The 16,082-nt window shown below is 37.7% G+C and overlaps 1 protein-coding gene across 2 annotated transcripts; it reads left to right on the top strand.

Moving 5' to 3' along the window:
- The first annotated feature begins 1,583 nt into the window (after nucleotides 1-1,583).
- Nucleotides 1,584-14,603, top strand: LOC147381875 (putative disease resistance protein At4g19050). Of its 2 annotated transcripts, XM_086429867.1 has the most exons (3): nucleotides 1,584-6,247; nucleotides 12,077-12,093; nucleotides 13,515-14,603. In XM_086429867.1, exon 1 carries the CDS (start codon nucleotides 2,141-2,143, stop codon nucleotides 6,170-6,172), a length of 4,032 nt encoding a protein of 1,343 aa, XP_086285993.1. In that variant the 5' UTR covers nucleotides 1,584-2,140; the 3' UTR covers nucleotides 6,173-6,247; nucleotides 12,077-12,093; nucleotides 13,515-14,603. The 2 variants fall into 2 exon arrangements, with proteins under 2 accessions (XP_086285993.1, XP_086285992.1); XM_086429866.1 differs by lacking the exon at nucleotides 13,515-14,603 and having other exon boundaries at nucleotides 1,585-6,247; nucleotides 12,077-13,178.
- The last annotated feature ends 1,479 nt before the right edge of the window (nucleotides 14,604-16,082 follow it).

The following is a 16,082-nucleotide window of genomic DNA, read 5'->3' as shown; positions in this document are numbered from 1 at the left end:
CTGATAATACATCTATGGATCTTTTCTTGGTTAATCGTCTTCACGTTGAACTTGAAGATTTAATGGTGATCCTCTGCCTATCCTCCGAAATGGGGCATCGGTGTGGTACTTGCCAAAGAGTTTCCATGGCCAAGTTAGTGTTCTAATTAGGATTTTGGATCTCAAAATCACAAAGAATCAAAACCCTTCTCTTGTGGAGATCCTTCCCTATTTATAGACTTCCCACATTCAATAACCATCTTTTCCCTCACCATCCCTACCTCGTTATTCATGGGATATGGAAATATCCTTTCCTTTCCCACGATCTACAAAATAAATTCGAAGGGCAGTTATAAAAGGAATGCAGATAAACAAGGAAAAGATCCCAATATGAAGCATAATAGGGTCAATCTCCTTTTTATTCTGAATGAGATTCGTCATGTTCAAAGTCCCAGGCTCTAATTAGGTTCCCACATCCGAGCAGGAACGCTGTCGATGAGAGGCATGACAATTCTGATGACCCCCTAGCTCCACTTTAGTCTAATCATCTAGAACACACCAATGACATATGTAGGGCTAGGATAAAGTTCACATTTTTGCCTATGCAATACATATTCCAATGATTGCTATCTTGGGGATAATTGCCTACCAGTGGATTTTGTATTTACACGGTGAAAGTGTGAATTGAGGTCACCCCAGCACGACTCATACTTAAAACACCCCTCCAAGCATGATTTTAAAACTTAGTGTTTCATCTCGTCTCTCCCCCCACCAATACCAAGTTGATTCGTCTCAGTCATCTCATTTCAAGTGAGATAAATCCTTTAACTCAGTCTAAAGTTATTTATTAATATTTTTTATGCAAATAATTATACTTATTTTATTTTATTTTAAATAAGACGGATTTAAAGATTATTAGCCATAAAAAAAAAAAAACGGTTGACTAGGCCGAGATTTTCAAAATATCACCCGAGTCATCTCGGTTGTCAAATGACATATTGGATGAGATGATTCACGTACAATATCTCACTCAGTCTTGAAAGATACTGTGATGATTTGGGCGAGTCATCTTGAGACATACCGGTATTGGACGAGATTTGAAACCATGCTTTCATGAATTTTTAATCCTCTTCTTTTCCAATCAAATTCAAACCAATAGAAAACATATATGATTTAGGTATTACACTATTACGACGAATAGCAAATTAATTATTTCAAATAGAAAAATTAATTCCCAAATCAGTAAAAAAAAACATGACTTGGTAATTATTTTGGAAAGTGTTCTGTCTCAGGTAATTTTTCAACCTTAGTTTCCTGTTTTGGTAAAATGTTCCCATTATTCCATCCTAACAATTCTTTGTATTTTTCCAATATTCAGAAAAAAAATCACCAAATAAGGGTTTAATCATTTGAATCCGTAAATTGTCAGATCGTTAGTGATTTGCTGAAGGGGTTAACCATTTGAATCTGTAAATTGTCAGATCGTTAGTGATTTGCTGATTAATCATGTGAAATTTTATCCCATAACCACAATGTTTTATGTCACCTTCATCTTCAACCTTTGGCAATTCACCTCTGTTGAACATGAACCCTTTGCTTGCAAATTTTTTTTTTTTTTTCAAACATCAAAAAATATTTTTTGCATAATTGTTGAATTTATTTTTGGTAATAATTGCCGAATCCAAACTTGGTTCCTATGCTTAGGACCCTTATGTAGAAATTTTCATTAGATCAGTTGAATTGGTGATTTATAGATCAACAATAACCCTCTCTTATTCATGAAGTTGGTTACAATGCTTAGGACCCTTATATAGAAATTTTGATAGACATTTTCATAAGGTCAGTTGAATTGGTGATAATAACCTTCTTTTATTCATTTCTATCCTCGCACGTAGCTGTGCTTTTCTTTTCCTTGCTCTAGTAACATTTATAAATTAGTTGTTTTTGTTGTTGTAGGTTGGACTTGAATGGTCAACCAGATTCTGACATAACTCTTGAAGAAGAGATCACTGTCCCATCATCATCATCATCAAGTGCAACTGTCAAAACAGCAGAAGAAAACATACAAAAAGTGCTGAAATGGTTGAGTGAAAAAGATGTTAAAATTGTTAGAATTGAAGGGAAAGAAGGCAGCGGGAGAACATGGACGGCAAGGCGAGTGATGCACACTGCGGTTGAGACTGGTCTCTTCAACATTGCCATTTGGCTAAATGTGGGCTCCTCTTATAATTATAACTTCCAAGATATGATGATGCAAATTATTGATCAGTTGAAGCTATCTTCAACCATGATGAAGGCCGTTCGAGAAATGACTGAGAAGAGCTTACAACATGATATCGCTGTGATACTTGCAGAGAAGAGTTTTTTGCTGATTCTAGATGATGCAGAGGGCTTTTCTTTAAATGATCTGGATAAATTAGGAGTTCCTCTACCTTCCAAGCGACGAAATAAATCATCCAAGGTTTTATTCATTGGACATACACACATCTCTTCGAATTTACCCCCCAATAGGGTTCTTTCTCTGAATCCCTTGCACTTTGATGAAGCTTGGTTATTGTTCTGCGACAAAGTTGGGGTAGCATTTGATTCTCCAGATAGGCATTCCCTAGCTGAAGATTTAGTCCATGACTGTTATGGTGTGACTCTGGACATTATATTACTAGCTGGAGCATTGAGAAACATCAAGGGAGATACTAGCCTGACATTGGGGGCTAGATTGAAAATGGCATATAATCTACGAACCATCGACTTATTGACTATAACGGAAATTAGTTGTGCAATGTTACCCAGCAAGGTCATGAAAGATTGCTTCTTGTACTGCACACTCTATCCAAAGTACCATCATATCAATGTGAAAGGGTTGATAACATCTTGGATTATAGAAGGATTTACTGAAGGATTCGATTGTTTGGAGGATGCATATGAGGAAGGCAAACATATATTAAAGGAGCTCATAGATCATTATCTGCTGTATAAATCAGACAACAGCCATGTGATGGTGCATGACAGCCTACACTACATGGGCAGGAATTATATCTTAGAACACGAAAGAAGTGATATAATTTTGGCAAAAGCTAGTGTGAGGTTAATTATTCCTGAACTATATACAGAGCAAGATAGCTTCAGGAAAATCTTTCTGATGGATGGGAGTTTGCAAACAAAGTACCTTGATTGTCCGGAATTCCCCAAATCCTCAACACTGTTGTTTCACGGCAGGAATGTTGAAGGTACCCTCTCAACTGAAATCCCAGATGCATTCTTTCAGAAAATGCAGAATTTTCAAATTCTCACCCTTCTCCATGTTGGAATGAGGTCTCTGCCATCATCCCTTTCCAATTTGAAGGAGCTTTATGTGCTTGTGTTAAGAGGTTGTGGCACTTCGGAGAACTTGAACCACATACGAGGCCTCACTAATCTAAAGGTGCTCAACCTTTCGGGTGCTCACGCCTTGAAGGAAATCCCTGATGACTTCTTTGTGACTATGTGTCACCTTGAAGCCCTCGACCTCTCAGACACCCACATTAAAAAGTTGCCGACATCTCTTTCCAACCTTTTTGGCCTCTGCCATCTCATCCTAAGAGGTTGCTCATACTTGGAGGAACTGCCACATCTGAAAGCAGCTAAACATCTTAAAGTGCTCGATCTATCAGGAACTAGCTCTCTGAGAAAAATTGACGATCGATTGTTTGAGGATAAGACTTCCCTTAAGCAACTCCACCTCTCTGGAACCGTGTTTGACCGTTTTCCACCCATTTCCAGTCTAAATGGCATCCATTACCTCTCACTGAGAGGTTGTTCATGCTTTGACATGCTGCCATGTCTGGAAGCATTTACGTCACTCAAAGTGCTTGATCTTTGGGGTACTAGTTCATTGAGGAAGTTCCAAGACAAATCCTTTGAAATGAACTCTTACCTTCGTATACTTGACTTATCTGGAACCCAGGTTGTTCAACTACTATCTCTTTCCAAATGTTTCCGTCTCCGTCAACTTTTTCTAAGAGGTTGTTCTAACATAAAGACTCTCCCACCTTTACATTGGAATCTTCGGTTGCTTGATCTTTCGGGTTCCACTGCTTTTAAGAATTTTCAAGATGAATCCCTAGAATGTAAGCTTCAAATACTCGATCTGTCAGGAACTCGGATTGTCCATTTACCAGCCATTCCTACACAAAGTCGTCTCCGTCAACTCTTACTAAGAAGTTGTTTGAATTTACAGACACTACCACCGTTGGCAAATCTTCGAGGTCTGGAAGAAATTGATCTTTCAGGTTCTACTGCATTCCAAAAATTCAATGATGGGTCCTTCGCATTTTCCCTTCGAATACTCAACCTTTCTGAAACTCAAGTTGCACAGTTACCATCCCTTTCAAAATGCACCGGTCTCTCCCAACTATTATTAAGAGGTTGTTTGAAACTAAAGGTATTACCAAATTTGGATGCACTTACAAAACTGGAGGTGCTTGATCTTTCTGGCGCTACCGCATTCAAGAAACTCCCAGAAGAATCCTTTGGACAAAAGAATTGCCTTAAAAAATTGGATTTTTCTGGAACCCAAGTTGAAAAGCTACCATCCCTTTCTAAATGCACAGGTCTCTCCCAATTATTATTATTAAGAGGTTGTTTGAAACTGAAATCACTGGAAAACTTAGACGTCCTAACAAAACTTGAGGTGCTTGATCTTTCTGGAGTTACTGCTTTCAGGCAATTCCCCGATGAATCCTTTGAGCAGAAGATTGACCTTAAGAAATTAGATCTGTCTGGAACCCCAGTTGAAAACCTACGATTCCTTTCCAAATGCAGTGGACTATGTCAACTATTACTGAGAGGTTGCTCGAATCTAGAAACACTGCCACCTTTGGAAGCACTTACAAGACTCGAGGTACTCAATCTTTCTGGTGCCACCGCTTTCAGGGGATTCCCAGATGAATTCTTCATGCAGAAGAATGACCTTAAAAAATTGGATCTGTATGGAACCCAAGTTGAACAACTAACATTCCTTTACAAATGCACCAGACTCTCTCAACTATTGCTAAGAAGTTACTCGAAACTAGAGACACTTCCACCTTTGCAAGCATTTAGAAGACTGGAGGAGCTCGATCTTTTTGGTGCTACTGCTTTTAGGCAATTCCCAGATGAATCCATTGGGCAGAAGAATGGTCTTCCTGAATGTAATGATCTCAGCAAGCCCTTTCTGAATGAATCCTTTGAAACTGAGTGGGGGGACATAATGAATGTATCTAAAAAAGATGGCTGCAGATCTTGTATACGTGTAACTGTAAGCGATTCTGATATTTTGCACTCTATTTGCAATAACTCACAATTGTGGGAGAAATGCTTCCAAAGGTTCAATTTATGTTTGTGCTCTATTGAAAAGCAAGGAAAAGAAGATGACATTTATTTTCATGGTAAGGAATTCATATTCAAAGATACCTACTACACTCAAACCAGGTGGCTTCCTCAATCAACAGTGCCTGACAATTTTTTGGAAATTTGTGGGTTTCAAAGCTTTCCCAGTGGTATCAAGGGGATCCTCAATCGTGTGGAACTTTTATTTTTAAAGCAGAATGCATCTATCACACGACTGTCAGATATAGGTACTGAAAATGTTAAAGTTATGAGAGAATGCTGGATAGAGAGATGTGACGGAATGGAGAGTGTATTTTATGGGGATGAGACGGAAGAGAATGTGGCATTGGGAAGATGTTTACAGAGTCTCTGGGTCTCGAATCTTTCTGAGTTGAGGACTTTGTGTGAAGGGGTGGCACAATCTGGGAGCTTTACATGTCTTAAAAATTTATATCTAGATTGCTGCCCAAGCCTCATCACTGTCTTCTCTTCAGGCCTGGAGCTAAAAAACCTTGAAACACTCCAGATCAAATTCTGTGAAGAATTTGAGTGTGTATTTGGAGAAATGGTATTGGGGGAAAGTGCACTCCCAAGGTTGCGTAAGTTGACTCTCTGGAAATTGTCAGAGTTGAAGAGTATCTGTGGTGGAGTATTGCCATCTCTACGAAACCTCAAAGTTGGAGGGTGTCCAAAACTGCGGGCACTCCCACTCGAAGTAAACAGAACCAATCGTCCTCAAATAGAGATTCAAGGAGAGCTGGAATGGTGGGAGGAATTGAAATGGGAAGATGAAGGCATCTGGTCCCATCTCCATTTTGAACAATTGGGATGGACTTTGGGATCTTAAACAACAATATAGGAATCTTTGAAGGGCTCCATAGTGCTTCTTCACATAGTGCATTTCCACAACTCTGAACAGCAGGTTTGCCATGAACTAGTTTTTTGTTTACATTGAAAAGCTTCTTAATTATGAGTTGTTTTTCATCTTTATTTGGTAAAAATAGGATTGTCTGATTTTTTCTGTTGAGGATTCATATGGGATCTTGTTATAACATGCTTAGTTTAATTCTACTATACATTAGTACAGTTGCATCTAAGCCAATTTTTGAAGTAGAATAGGTTCTATATTGTTTTTCTACAGAAGAGGTTCACCTCAATGCAGTGTCCACATTTTAGGTGAAAAATGAATTTTGATAATAATAATGTATGTAAGATATGTTTGGGCTTTTAGGTTGGTAGCTTTCTACATGCACCTGGAGATCTTTTGTAAGTTTTTTTTTTTTGATAAATATAAATTTTATTAAAGAAGAATACGAGGAGAGGAGGCTGAGTTAGCCCCCAAATAACTAAACAAGAAAAACAAGAAGAAGTGAGAACATGACAAGAAAACCACATCCGGCGTGATGCTACGGGCTTTTACTTTTTTTTTTTCAACTATGTTTCATGTTTTTATAGTCGTAAGTCTTTATTTTGAGTTTTAATGTTGGACTGACCAAATGCAATTATTTCTGCTGAAATAAATTAAAAATATAATGAAGTTTGTGCATGATATGTGTCCAACCCCTGCTTTTTGAGCTTTTATACAAAAAATTGTGCATGAAGTATGATAGAAAGTTGCAGATTGTGAGTTTGATGCACTAATTTTGATCTTCAAAAGTTTGTGCTGTGAAGTGTGAACTATTCATCCAAATTTATTGATATTAAATTGATGTGTTCGTGTTGATTACATTTTGGCGTTCAACAATCACTTCTTCTCAAGATTGTTTCTATCATACCATCAAATCTCAGCCCGATTTGTGACTGTTGATTCACTTGAATGATATCTTGGTCCTTGTAGGAATTGGAACCATTTACCTAACCTACTTCCTCAAGTTTGCATATCGAATATTGGAGCATAGGATGCATATTATATGATATTCCTTACTTCAAAATTGTTACTATTTTATATTTGAAATGGTCGAATTTTTTATGAAGCTAAAGTTTAAAAGATTTTTGCAGAATACCATTCTTTCTGTAGGCAAAATTGTGTATCACCACCAGGTTAAGTCTATAGTAATGAGATCAGTGACTCAAAGATGCAAACAGATTTCTAATCCTAGCTGTACCTCAATAATATAGCTCTTTCCGACTTGGCGAGGTGCAAATATTTGGTGTTTCCACAAGATAAGCATGTTTTAACGAGACAGGTTGCTCAAAGCTGCTTGAAAGCTGTGAAACCAAAATCTTTCTCAACAACACTGGACCTTATAAAACTTAGACAACTAGGCATTTGCACAATGGTTAGCATTGCCGCTGGGTAAGCATATTTTTCACTCAACAATATATTCAGCTCAGTTCTCAAAAAGTTTATTGTTAGGGTAAATTACCATTTCGTTGCTGAAAAATGGCGTAATCTTCCATGAAATGACCAAGGTGTAAACTACCATTTATTGTTACTGTAGATGCGGATTTTCGCTCTACTTTCAGATATGTGTCACCACCTCGCGATCCTCTCTCCTTGTTCTCCTAGGTGTGCCTGCAATGACACCACTCTGACGCCCAAGTCAGAGATTTAGTACAAAAAATAAGTGAAGTTTGGAGAGGGGAGAAAATCATACCTTTTTGCTCATGTGTCCATCTATATATATAGAGATGAGACCTTAGGACTTAATTGGACCCCACTACCGATTTTACCCTTCTCCAACTTAGAAGGGGATTTTGGGACGTATCTCGTACATATTTTGTACTTTCTACCGAGCTTACCCTCGTATATCCATACCAAACTCGAATCCCTAGGTGCCACGTGTCACCCTCAGTTCCTAGTGAGAAATATCCTCTACAATACCCCCTCTCGGGGGTTTGGACTTTTAGTCCGAGCACCCGAGAATAAATGAATGGTACTATGTGACACGTGGTCACGCACCCCATAAATTGTCATTTTCTGATTATTGACTGCGCTTGGTACCACCATCATAAACCCGATCTCCAAAACCAATAGATATAACCCCCTATGGTCGGGTTTGGAATAGAAATCAATTAAACCCACCCCCAATGGATGGACTTGCCTCCCTTATAAACCAATCGTTATATATATAATAAAAAAACACAGACGAGTAAACCCGACCCTCATTGATCGGGTTTGGTTTCCTTCACTCGCCAAGATTCGCTGTGTACCGACCCCCTTACGATCGAGATTTGCTCCTCTCACGAACCAGGATTTTCGTTAAATAATAGAAGAATCGACCGAAGTCCCAGATCGGGCTTGGATCCTGAAATGATCCAAGACTTAGATTAATAATAGAAAAACTGATCGAAATCTCAGATCAATCTCGGATCTCACAACAATCCAAGACTTTGATAAATAGTAGAATAACCGATCGAAGTCCAGATCGGGCTCGGCTCCCCTGATAAGCCAAGGCTTTGATAAATGGTAGAATAACCGATCGAAGTCCCAGATCGGGCTCGGCTCCCCTGATGGGCCAAGACTTTGATAAATGATAGAATAACCGATCGAAGTCCCAGATCGGGCTCGGCTCCCCTGATAGGCCAAGGCTTTCCGCTACACCAACCCCTCGGTTGGGCTCGGCATCAGTGAAGGGCCAAGGCTTTCCACTACACCAACCCCTCGGTTGGGCTCGGCATCAGTGAAGGGCCAAGGCTTTCTTTGTAGGTCGACCCCCAACAGTCGGATTTTGCACTAAGTAGTCCCGCATGACCGACTTAGGATATGGACCAGACTCCCCATATGAGTCGGGTGTGGCACTAAGTGGTCCCGTACGACCGACTTAGGATATGGACTGGACTCCCCATGTGAGTCGGGTGTGGCACTAAGTGGTCCCGTACGATCGACTTAGGATATGGACCGGACTCCCCATATGAGTCGGGTGTATGTCAAGTTCTTCTGCTTCCTGCATCTTTAAAGTAACAGTAGACATGCAACAATAATAATTGCATAAACTAATAAGGCAATTAGTTCTCAATCCAATGTTGTCGATCTACGTCATTGCTTAAAACAATGTGGTTTGACCGAATCTAATTTATAAATCAATCTCTTAAGTCAAACCCACTCGGCTCGTTGAGTCGATGTTAGTGAGTTGGGATTGGTTTCCCATATGACTCGGTGAGTCGGGGTTAAATTGAACCCCCACACAGATTTTCCATAATCCATTGAGCTATTTGACTCGGATGAATTCCTAATTATTCGTTACACTATTCGACGAAGTCACCTTGTCTCGATCAAAATTTTGAATTACAAACTTAGTAGCTCGACTTAGTGGAGTCCCTCAACTCATCGAGTTTTTAATAAATTCAATTGGAGTCTAGTGACTCGGCATGTCGGGCTTAGTTAAGCCCCCAATTTATACAATTTTACTAACTTAATTGGGTCCTGACGACCATCAACATAACATTTGATGCAAACTCCTTACCTTTATATTACGACTCTACTTATACCATACGATTTGGTAAGTCGGATCCGGGTTAAGTCTTCGAATTACATCACTCTGCTCGATCAAAGTCCTAAAATTTGACTCTTGAGTCGAGCTTGCACTTAACCCCCCGAGTCACTCTTATGTTGAATTAACTCGAGAGATAAATTGGGTCACGTGGCACCTTACTATGGGCGGCGCAATACGTTGATTGACTTGATTGAGTCAACAATTAAGTAACTCAATGCGATTTGGTGGGAATTATGAATCCTATATTAGATTTAAAATCATTTTTCCCCCTTTTTTTTATTATAGAAAATGTGCCCACACCCCAATATTCTTTAACCACTGACCTCACTTTCCTCTTCCAATATTAAGAAGAGATTTTCATACAAAAATGATGTATAATCAATGCACCAAATCCAAACCCAATTCCCACTTTAAGCCATTTTTTATACTTCTGCCTTATTTGCTAAATGGTTGCTGATTTTAAAGAACATCAACAATTGATGTGGATGCATCACAGCATCACTCATCAACTCTTGATGAGCTGTATACATCAAACTGACTTCCACTCTTTTTTTTTGTTTTCTACTTACCATTCAAAATGCTTTAAATAAGAGGTAAGTAAAAGTACCTGCACATCATTGATTCACTGTACCACTCCTTAACACATTTCCTATAATTTGGTCATAAATCCTGACGATATCATTGCTTCAGCTTTCCTTGTAGATGAAGTCACTAAGGTTGGAAACCGCCATTAATGGCTACCTCTTCTCTAGCAGGCAGATCTTATAGATAGAAGAAAGAAAATGCCGATGCCTACGTCTTCGACCTCTCAAGTTGAAGCTCCACAAGAAGTCCGAAGGTTAGTCTGCCAACGTGTTTGATTCATCGTTCGCGGCACTACCAACGATGGGGTTGGGATAAATCATCCTCCATCATTATGATTTGTAATTCGGTATTAAATCCTATTCCAAGATGTTGGGTACAAATCGATTCTAGTCGATTCGGTCCAAAACCAACTAACTCAATAGCAGATTATAACATTACAGAAAGCAGTTCAAGTACCTCTAACAGATAAAACTTCCTCAAAACCTATAGAGGTAGAACAAAGACAGCAAAAATTCCAACCAATTTTCTATCACCTCTTCCTTGATTCCATAAGAGCAAAACCAGTGACAGTAGCCCAAGAGTTAGCAAGAGTAGAGGAAGCAAGTTCAAGTTGACCAAGGTGACCAGCAAACATGACAGATACTAAGGTGATAGAGTAATAGGAAAGATTGGTGATGATCATAGGTGTAGAGAAGAAGACTTGATACTTGGCCTCCTCTAAATCCAAAACCTTCTTCTTCCACCCTCCACTCTTTCTCTCTTCTCCTTCAAATTCCAACAATGGTGTTCTTGTTGAAGACATCTTCTCTCCCTGTTTCTACGTTTTTCTTCGATTTAAAAGGTGGATCACCATACAAATTATCAAAAACGACTCTTTTTATGTTTCTTCCGAACACAACAACCACTTTTCGAAATCTTCCCCCGTCAATTAACCCCATTTGATGAAATCGTGGTTCATATTCGAGTTCCCACGGACGGCGCCAATTGTAGATGCGGATTTTCGCTCTACTTTCAGATATGTGTCACCACCTCGCGATCCCCTCTCCTTGTTCTCCTAAGTGTGCCTGCAATGACACCACTCCGACGTCCAAGTCAGAGATTTAGTACAAAAAATAAGTGAAGTTTGGAGAGGGGAGAAAATCATACCTCTTTGCTCATGTGTCCATCTATATATATAGAGATGAGACCTTAGGACTTAATTGGACCCCACTACCGATTTTACCCTTCTCCAACTTAGAAGGGGATTTTGGGACGTATCTCGTACATATTTTGTACTTTCTACCGAGCTTACCCTCGTATATCCATACCAAACTCGAATCCCTAGGTGCCACGTGTCACCCTCAATTCCTAGTGAGAAATATCCTCCACAGTTACCATACACAGTGATGTTGAGAATTGCATGTGTATACTAGACCAAATTCCTTGGTTATTTGGTGGAAGGTTTGGGTCCAAGTTATTGGTTTATATTCCCTTAAGGATTGGTCTGTAGTGTAATTAGGTCGTGTAAATGGTCTAGAACAGGTTTACAACTTACAACAAATTAACGATTATTAATTTAGAGTTGTTACTGAGAATATTTCTTCTACTTGAAAGTGTTCTGGCATAGCAACTGTTTTTAACCTACTGCTTTCTTCAGTTGTTATATAATGTTATAGGTTCCGTTAGTCTGCTATTATGTGGCAGGTAATCCTCCAACTTTATTAATTTGCAAAAGTGTGGTGAAATTGCAGGCAGGGCAAACCATTCTATTAACCAACCAACTACTCCAAAAGACTGATCTGTTGAGGGGGAGAACTATGAATATGAGAGGAACACACCCGAGTGGAGGAAAATATACACTCTAACACTCCCCCTCACCCTTTAAGGGTAGAAAGATTCCAACCCTTGACCTATACGAACCTAGCGCTCTGATACATGGTTTTTAAACTCGTCCGAGACCGAGACCTATCGCCCGAGTTAACTCGGTATCATAGCCTAACGAAACCAATTCACAATGTGTCATGAGAGGATCGAGTATCGTGAGATAAGCGAGTCGTCTCGTACGATATTTTTGTAAAATTCGGGCGATACGAACGAGATATACGAGACAGTGCAGATATTATGTTAACTCGCGAGACAAACAAGTTGTATCGGACGAAATTTTCAAAATCTCGTTCGAGTTAATCGAGTTTTACCTCAATCCTCAATTATTTCACCCCCAAATCGATTTTCCTTCATTATTTCTTCATCTTCTCCACCAAGTGAACAAAAGAAGATAAGATTTTGGGAGAAAACTTCATTTTCTCCATCAAGTTAAGCCTCAATCCTCTATTATTTCACCCCTCAAATCAATTTTCCTCTATTTTTTCTTCATCTTCTCTACTAAGTGAAGAAAAAAAGTCAAGGGTTTGGAAAAAATTTTATCTTCGTCATCCGATTCAAGAAGAAATCGAAGTGAAAGATGGATTTACTTCATCTTTCTCCAAATCAAGTAAGATTTAGCTTCTTCCATGTAATGTGTATGTGATTTTAATTTGTTATCAAATATATCTAATTAATAATTTTTCAATTTAATTTTTTATTTAAAATATTTTTTTGTAGGTAAGTGGGTTACATGTTCTATCGGATATCGGTGCAAATTTCAACTCATCTCATTGTGGCGTTTCACTTTCATGATTTCTATTTTTACAAGTCTTTCTTAGTTAATGTTTGCCTTAGATTCGAATTACTATAAACTCAAACTGAGTGTTATTAATGTATTTAAATTATTTTTGCATGTATGAACCTCGTTATCATGTATTTACATTTTATCGAATTGAAATTAGTGTTTTAATTAATATTTTTGATAGTAAGTTTGGTGCTCTTTAAATATTGTGTTTGAAAAATAAGTTTGGTGTACTTGTGCAATGAAAATGAAACAAGGTAACAATATAAATATTTAATTTATTTATTTTGATAGATATATTATGAATTTTTTTTTAATTTTATATTTTTTGGGGGGTTCATTTTTTAATAGGAATCAATTCTGAATTTTTCCTGAATTTTTCAGATTTTTTAAGTGGTTAAAAATCATTGTCTCAATGTCGAACGTGACGACTCGAACGAGACGTATCGTCCGAGTCAACTCGGTATCAGAGGTGAACGAGACGATACCAAATACCGAGTTTAAAAACCATGCTTTGATATCATGTTAACCAACCAACTACTCCAAAAGACCGATGTGTTGGAGAAAGGGGGAACTATGAATATAAGAGGGTCATGGGAATAACTGGGGTATGACACACCCGAGAGTGGAGGAAAATATACACTCAACACATTCACTGGGCTACAATATTCCAATTAACAAATCAGTTTTACAAAGGTTCAACAAAGTTGTCTACTGGGTTTCTTTCTTCTTAACTAACTCTTCAATTAAGATGTCAAGCTCTTTGTGTATCTCCTTCAACTGCTGATCCAGCTCAGATGATATTGGATTAATGTTGGCTGGCATCATCTGATCCAGAACCAGAACTAAGAGGCTTGACCTTGGCTAGCCGATCCAGCCAAGTTGGCACGACTTTCTCTGGTTTCCTTTCAATCGGCATTTTTCAGAACAAGTGAAAGAAGGTGATCTAAGAATTGGTAGAAGGAGAGATGAATGAGGGTTTGGGATTTTATTACAAACGAAAGTTTCTCATGGATTGACTAACTGAAATTTGGGAAGGCAAACTCCATGTACATGTCACAGGAAGGGACAACACGACAGAAACATTCAGTTGAATTCTCTAGCGAAATCATGATAGATAGCTTAGGACTACCTTACCGAAGGAAAGGAAGGACTGCTTAATGACTTAGGATTTCTCCCTAAGCCATCGCTCATGCTCGGGTATTCTAAACAAGAGCAACGACTATTTTATCCAAAATTGATTCATCTTTTATCAAATTCCAAAGTGGTTAATGGAAACAAACCATAAATTCTTTTACATGTTTAAGATGCTTCAAATCAAGTACAACCCAATAATTTGTCATTCCATCATGAGATGATTTAACTATATTTTCCTTGGGAAAAAAGTCCAATACGGAGGAATAAAGAAAACAATCGATTTTTCTATTTATATATAATAACAACTCGTCACTGCATTTTATATGTTTCGAATAGGGGTGCAACTTGGTCCGATTCAAACAGAGAATCGAACCAAACCGATAGCTTTGGAGTGGTTTGATTCGGTTTGGAATAAGTTGTGGTTCGGTTCCCGATTACAAAAATGGAGAACCGATCAATTTGGTTCGGTTCTCAGATCAAGCCTGTATGTATATATATGTATATATGTGTATGTGTGTGTGTGTGTGTGTGTGTAATAATTATTATGAATTATTTTAAGAATTAAGACATAGATTAATGATCTTTTATATATAAACTAATGACTGTTTATGGATAGATTAGTGATTTATTGTATAAAATTTATATATATATATATATATATATATATATATATATATGGGTCGGGTTCCGTAGACTCACATTGCGACACACCGTTTTGTCTTATATGGGCAAAAATGTCTGAAATAGGCTGATTTTTTGTGAGGATGATCTCTATGGTGAGGAGATCATCCTTGCCAAAAATCAGCTCATTATGAAACTTCTAGCCCCATGTTTACAAGTTGAAAAATTTTAGACCGTCCAATTTTTGTAAATCAATTTTGATGGGGTTAGAAGTTTTGGAATTGGATAATTTTTTGCCAGGATGATCCCCTCATCACAGAGATCATCCTCACAAAAAATCAGCCCATTCCAAACATTTTTTCCCATATAAGACAAACGGTGTGTCGCAATGTGAGTCGTAATAGGGGTCGTAATAACGCTATCCTATATATATATATATATATTTCATTAAAAAAATAGTACTTAAAATTTATAGAATATTGGCAACTCATTAGAACCGAACCGAACTGAACCAAACTGACTTTAGATCGGTTTGGGTTGGTGTGGTTCCAATGAAATTTAGTTCGGTTCTAGTTCTTATTTAGTGGAACCGACCTATTTTAATTCGATTCCAATATGACCTCAACCCAAACCAAGTTGTACCCTTAGTTTTGAATGTATTTACTTATTTGAGCATTTTTCACTTTCCTCTGCAAAATTACACCAGCCAAACAAAAAAATTTGTTCCTTCAATTTAGTATCTTTAAGAGAAAAAGATGGATTAAAAGTGAAAAATAAATAAATAAATTAACACCAATAACGTTGAGAGAGAATTAAAATGTATCGAGGATATATGAAATTGGATTTTCTTGCCTAAATCAAACTGACGATTGAGATGAGAGGAAAAACTAATTAGTTGATGGGATGCTCCTATACGATTTTGGCATCCAACTGACCTTAATATCTTCGGACAATCAAACAAGAAAATAGTCAAACTTTTTATGATAATTGTGATTAGTTGATTTGCTTTTTTGACACCAATAATAAGAATGATTGGTGGGCCCACATGCATGTTGTATTCCATAAATGCAAATGAGGAAATTGCACCCCACCCACTAAGGCCCCGTTTGATATAGCTGTTAAAATCTACTGTAAGAAACTGCTGTTAAAAATAATTGTAAAAAGTTGGAACACTGAAAAACTTGTTTGATAGAGTTATGTAAAAGAACTGTGTTATTTACCAAAATCTGATAATTATTGTTTGATATAGTTGCTGGATTCTGTTGTATTAGAGTAAAATGATCAGAATACCTTTATAAATATATATAAATTTAATAAATTTATATTAAAAAATT

This window comes from Akebia trifoliata, unplaced genomic scaffold, assembly GCF_017979445.1.
Source record: "Akebia trifoliata isolate Shusen 1 unplaced genomic scaffold, ASM1797944v1 Contig00209, whole genome shotgun sequence".
NCBI lineage: Eukaryota > Viridiplantae > Streptophyta > Magnoliopsida > Ranunculales > Lardizabalaceae > Akebia > Akebia trifoliata.
The sequence above is the reverse complement of the archived record's forward strand: the minus strand, read 5'-3'. Positions and strand labels throughout refer to the sequence as shown.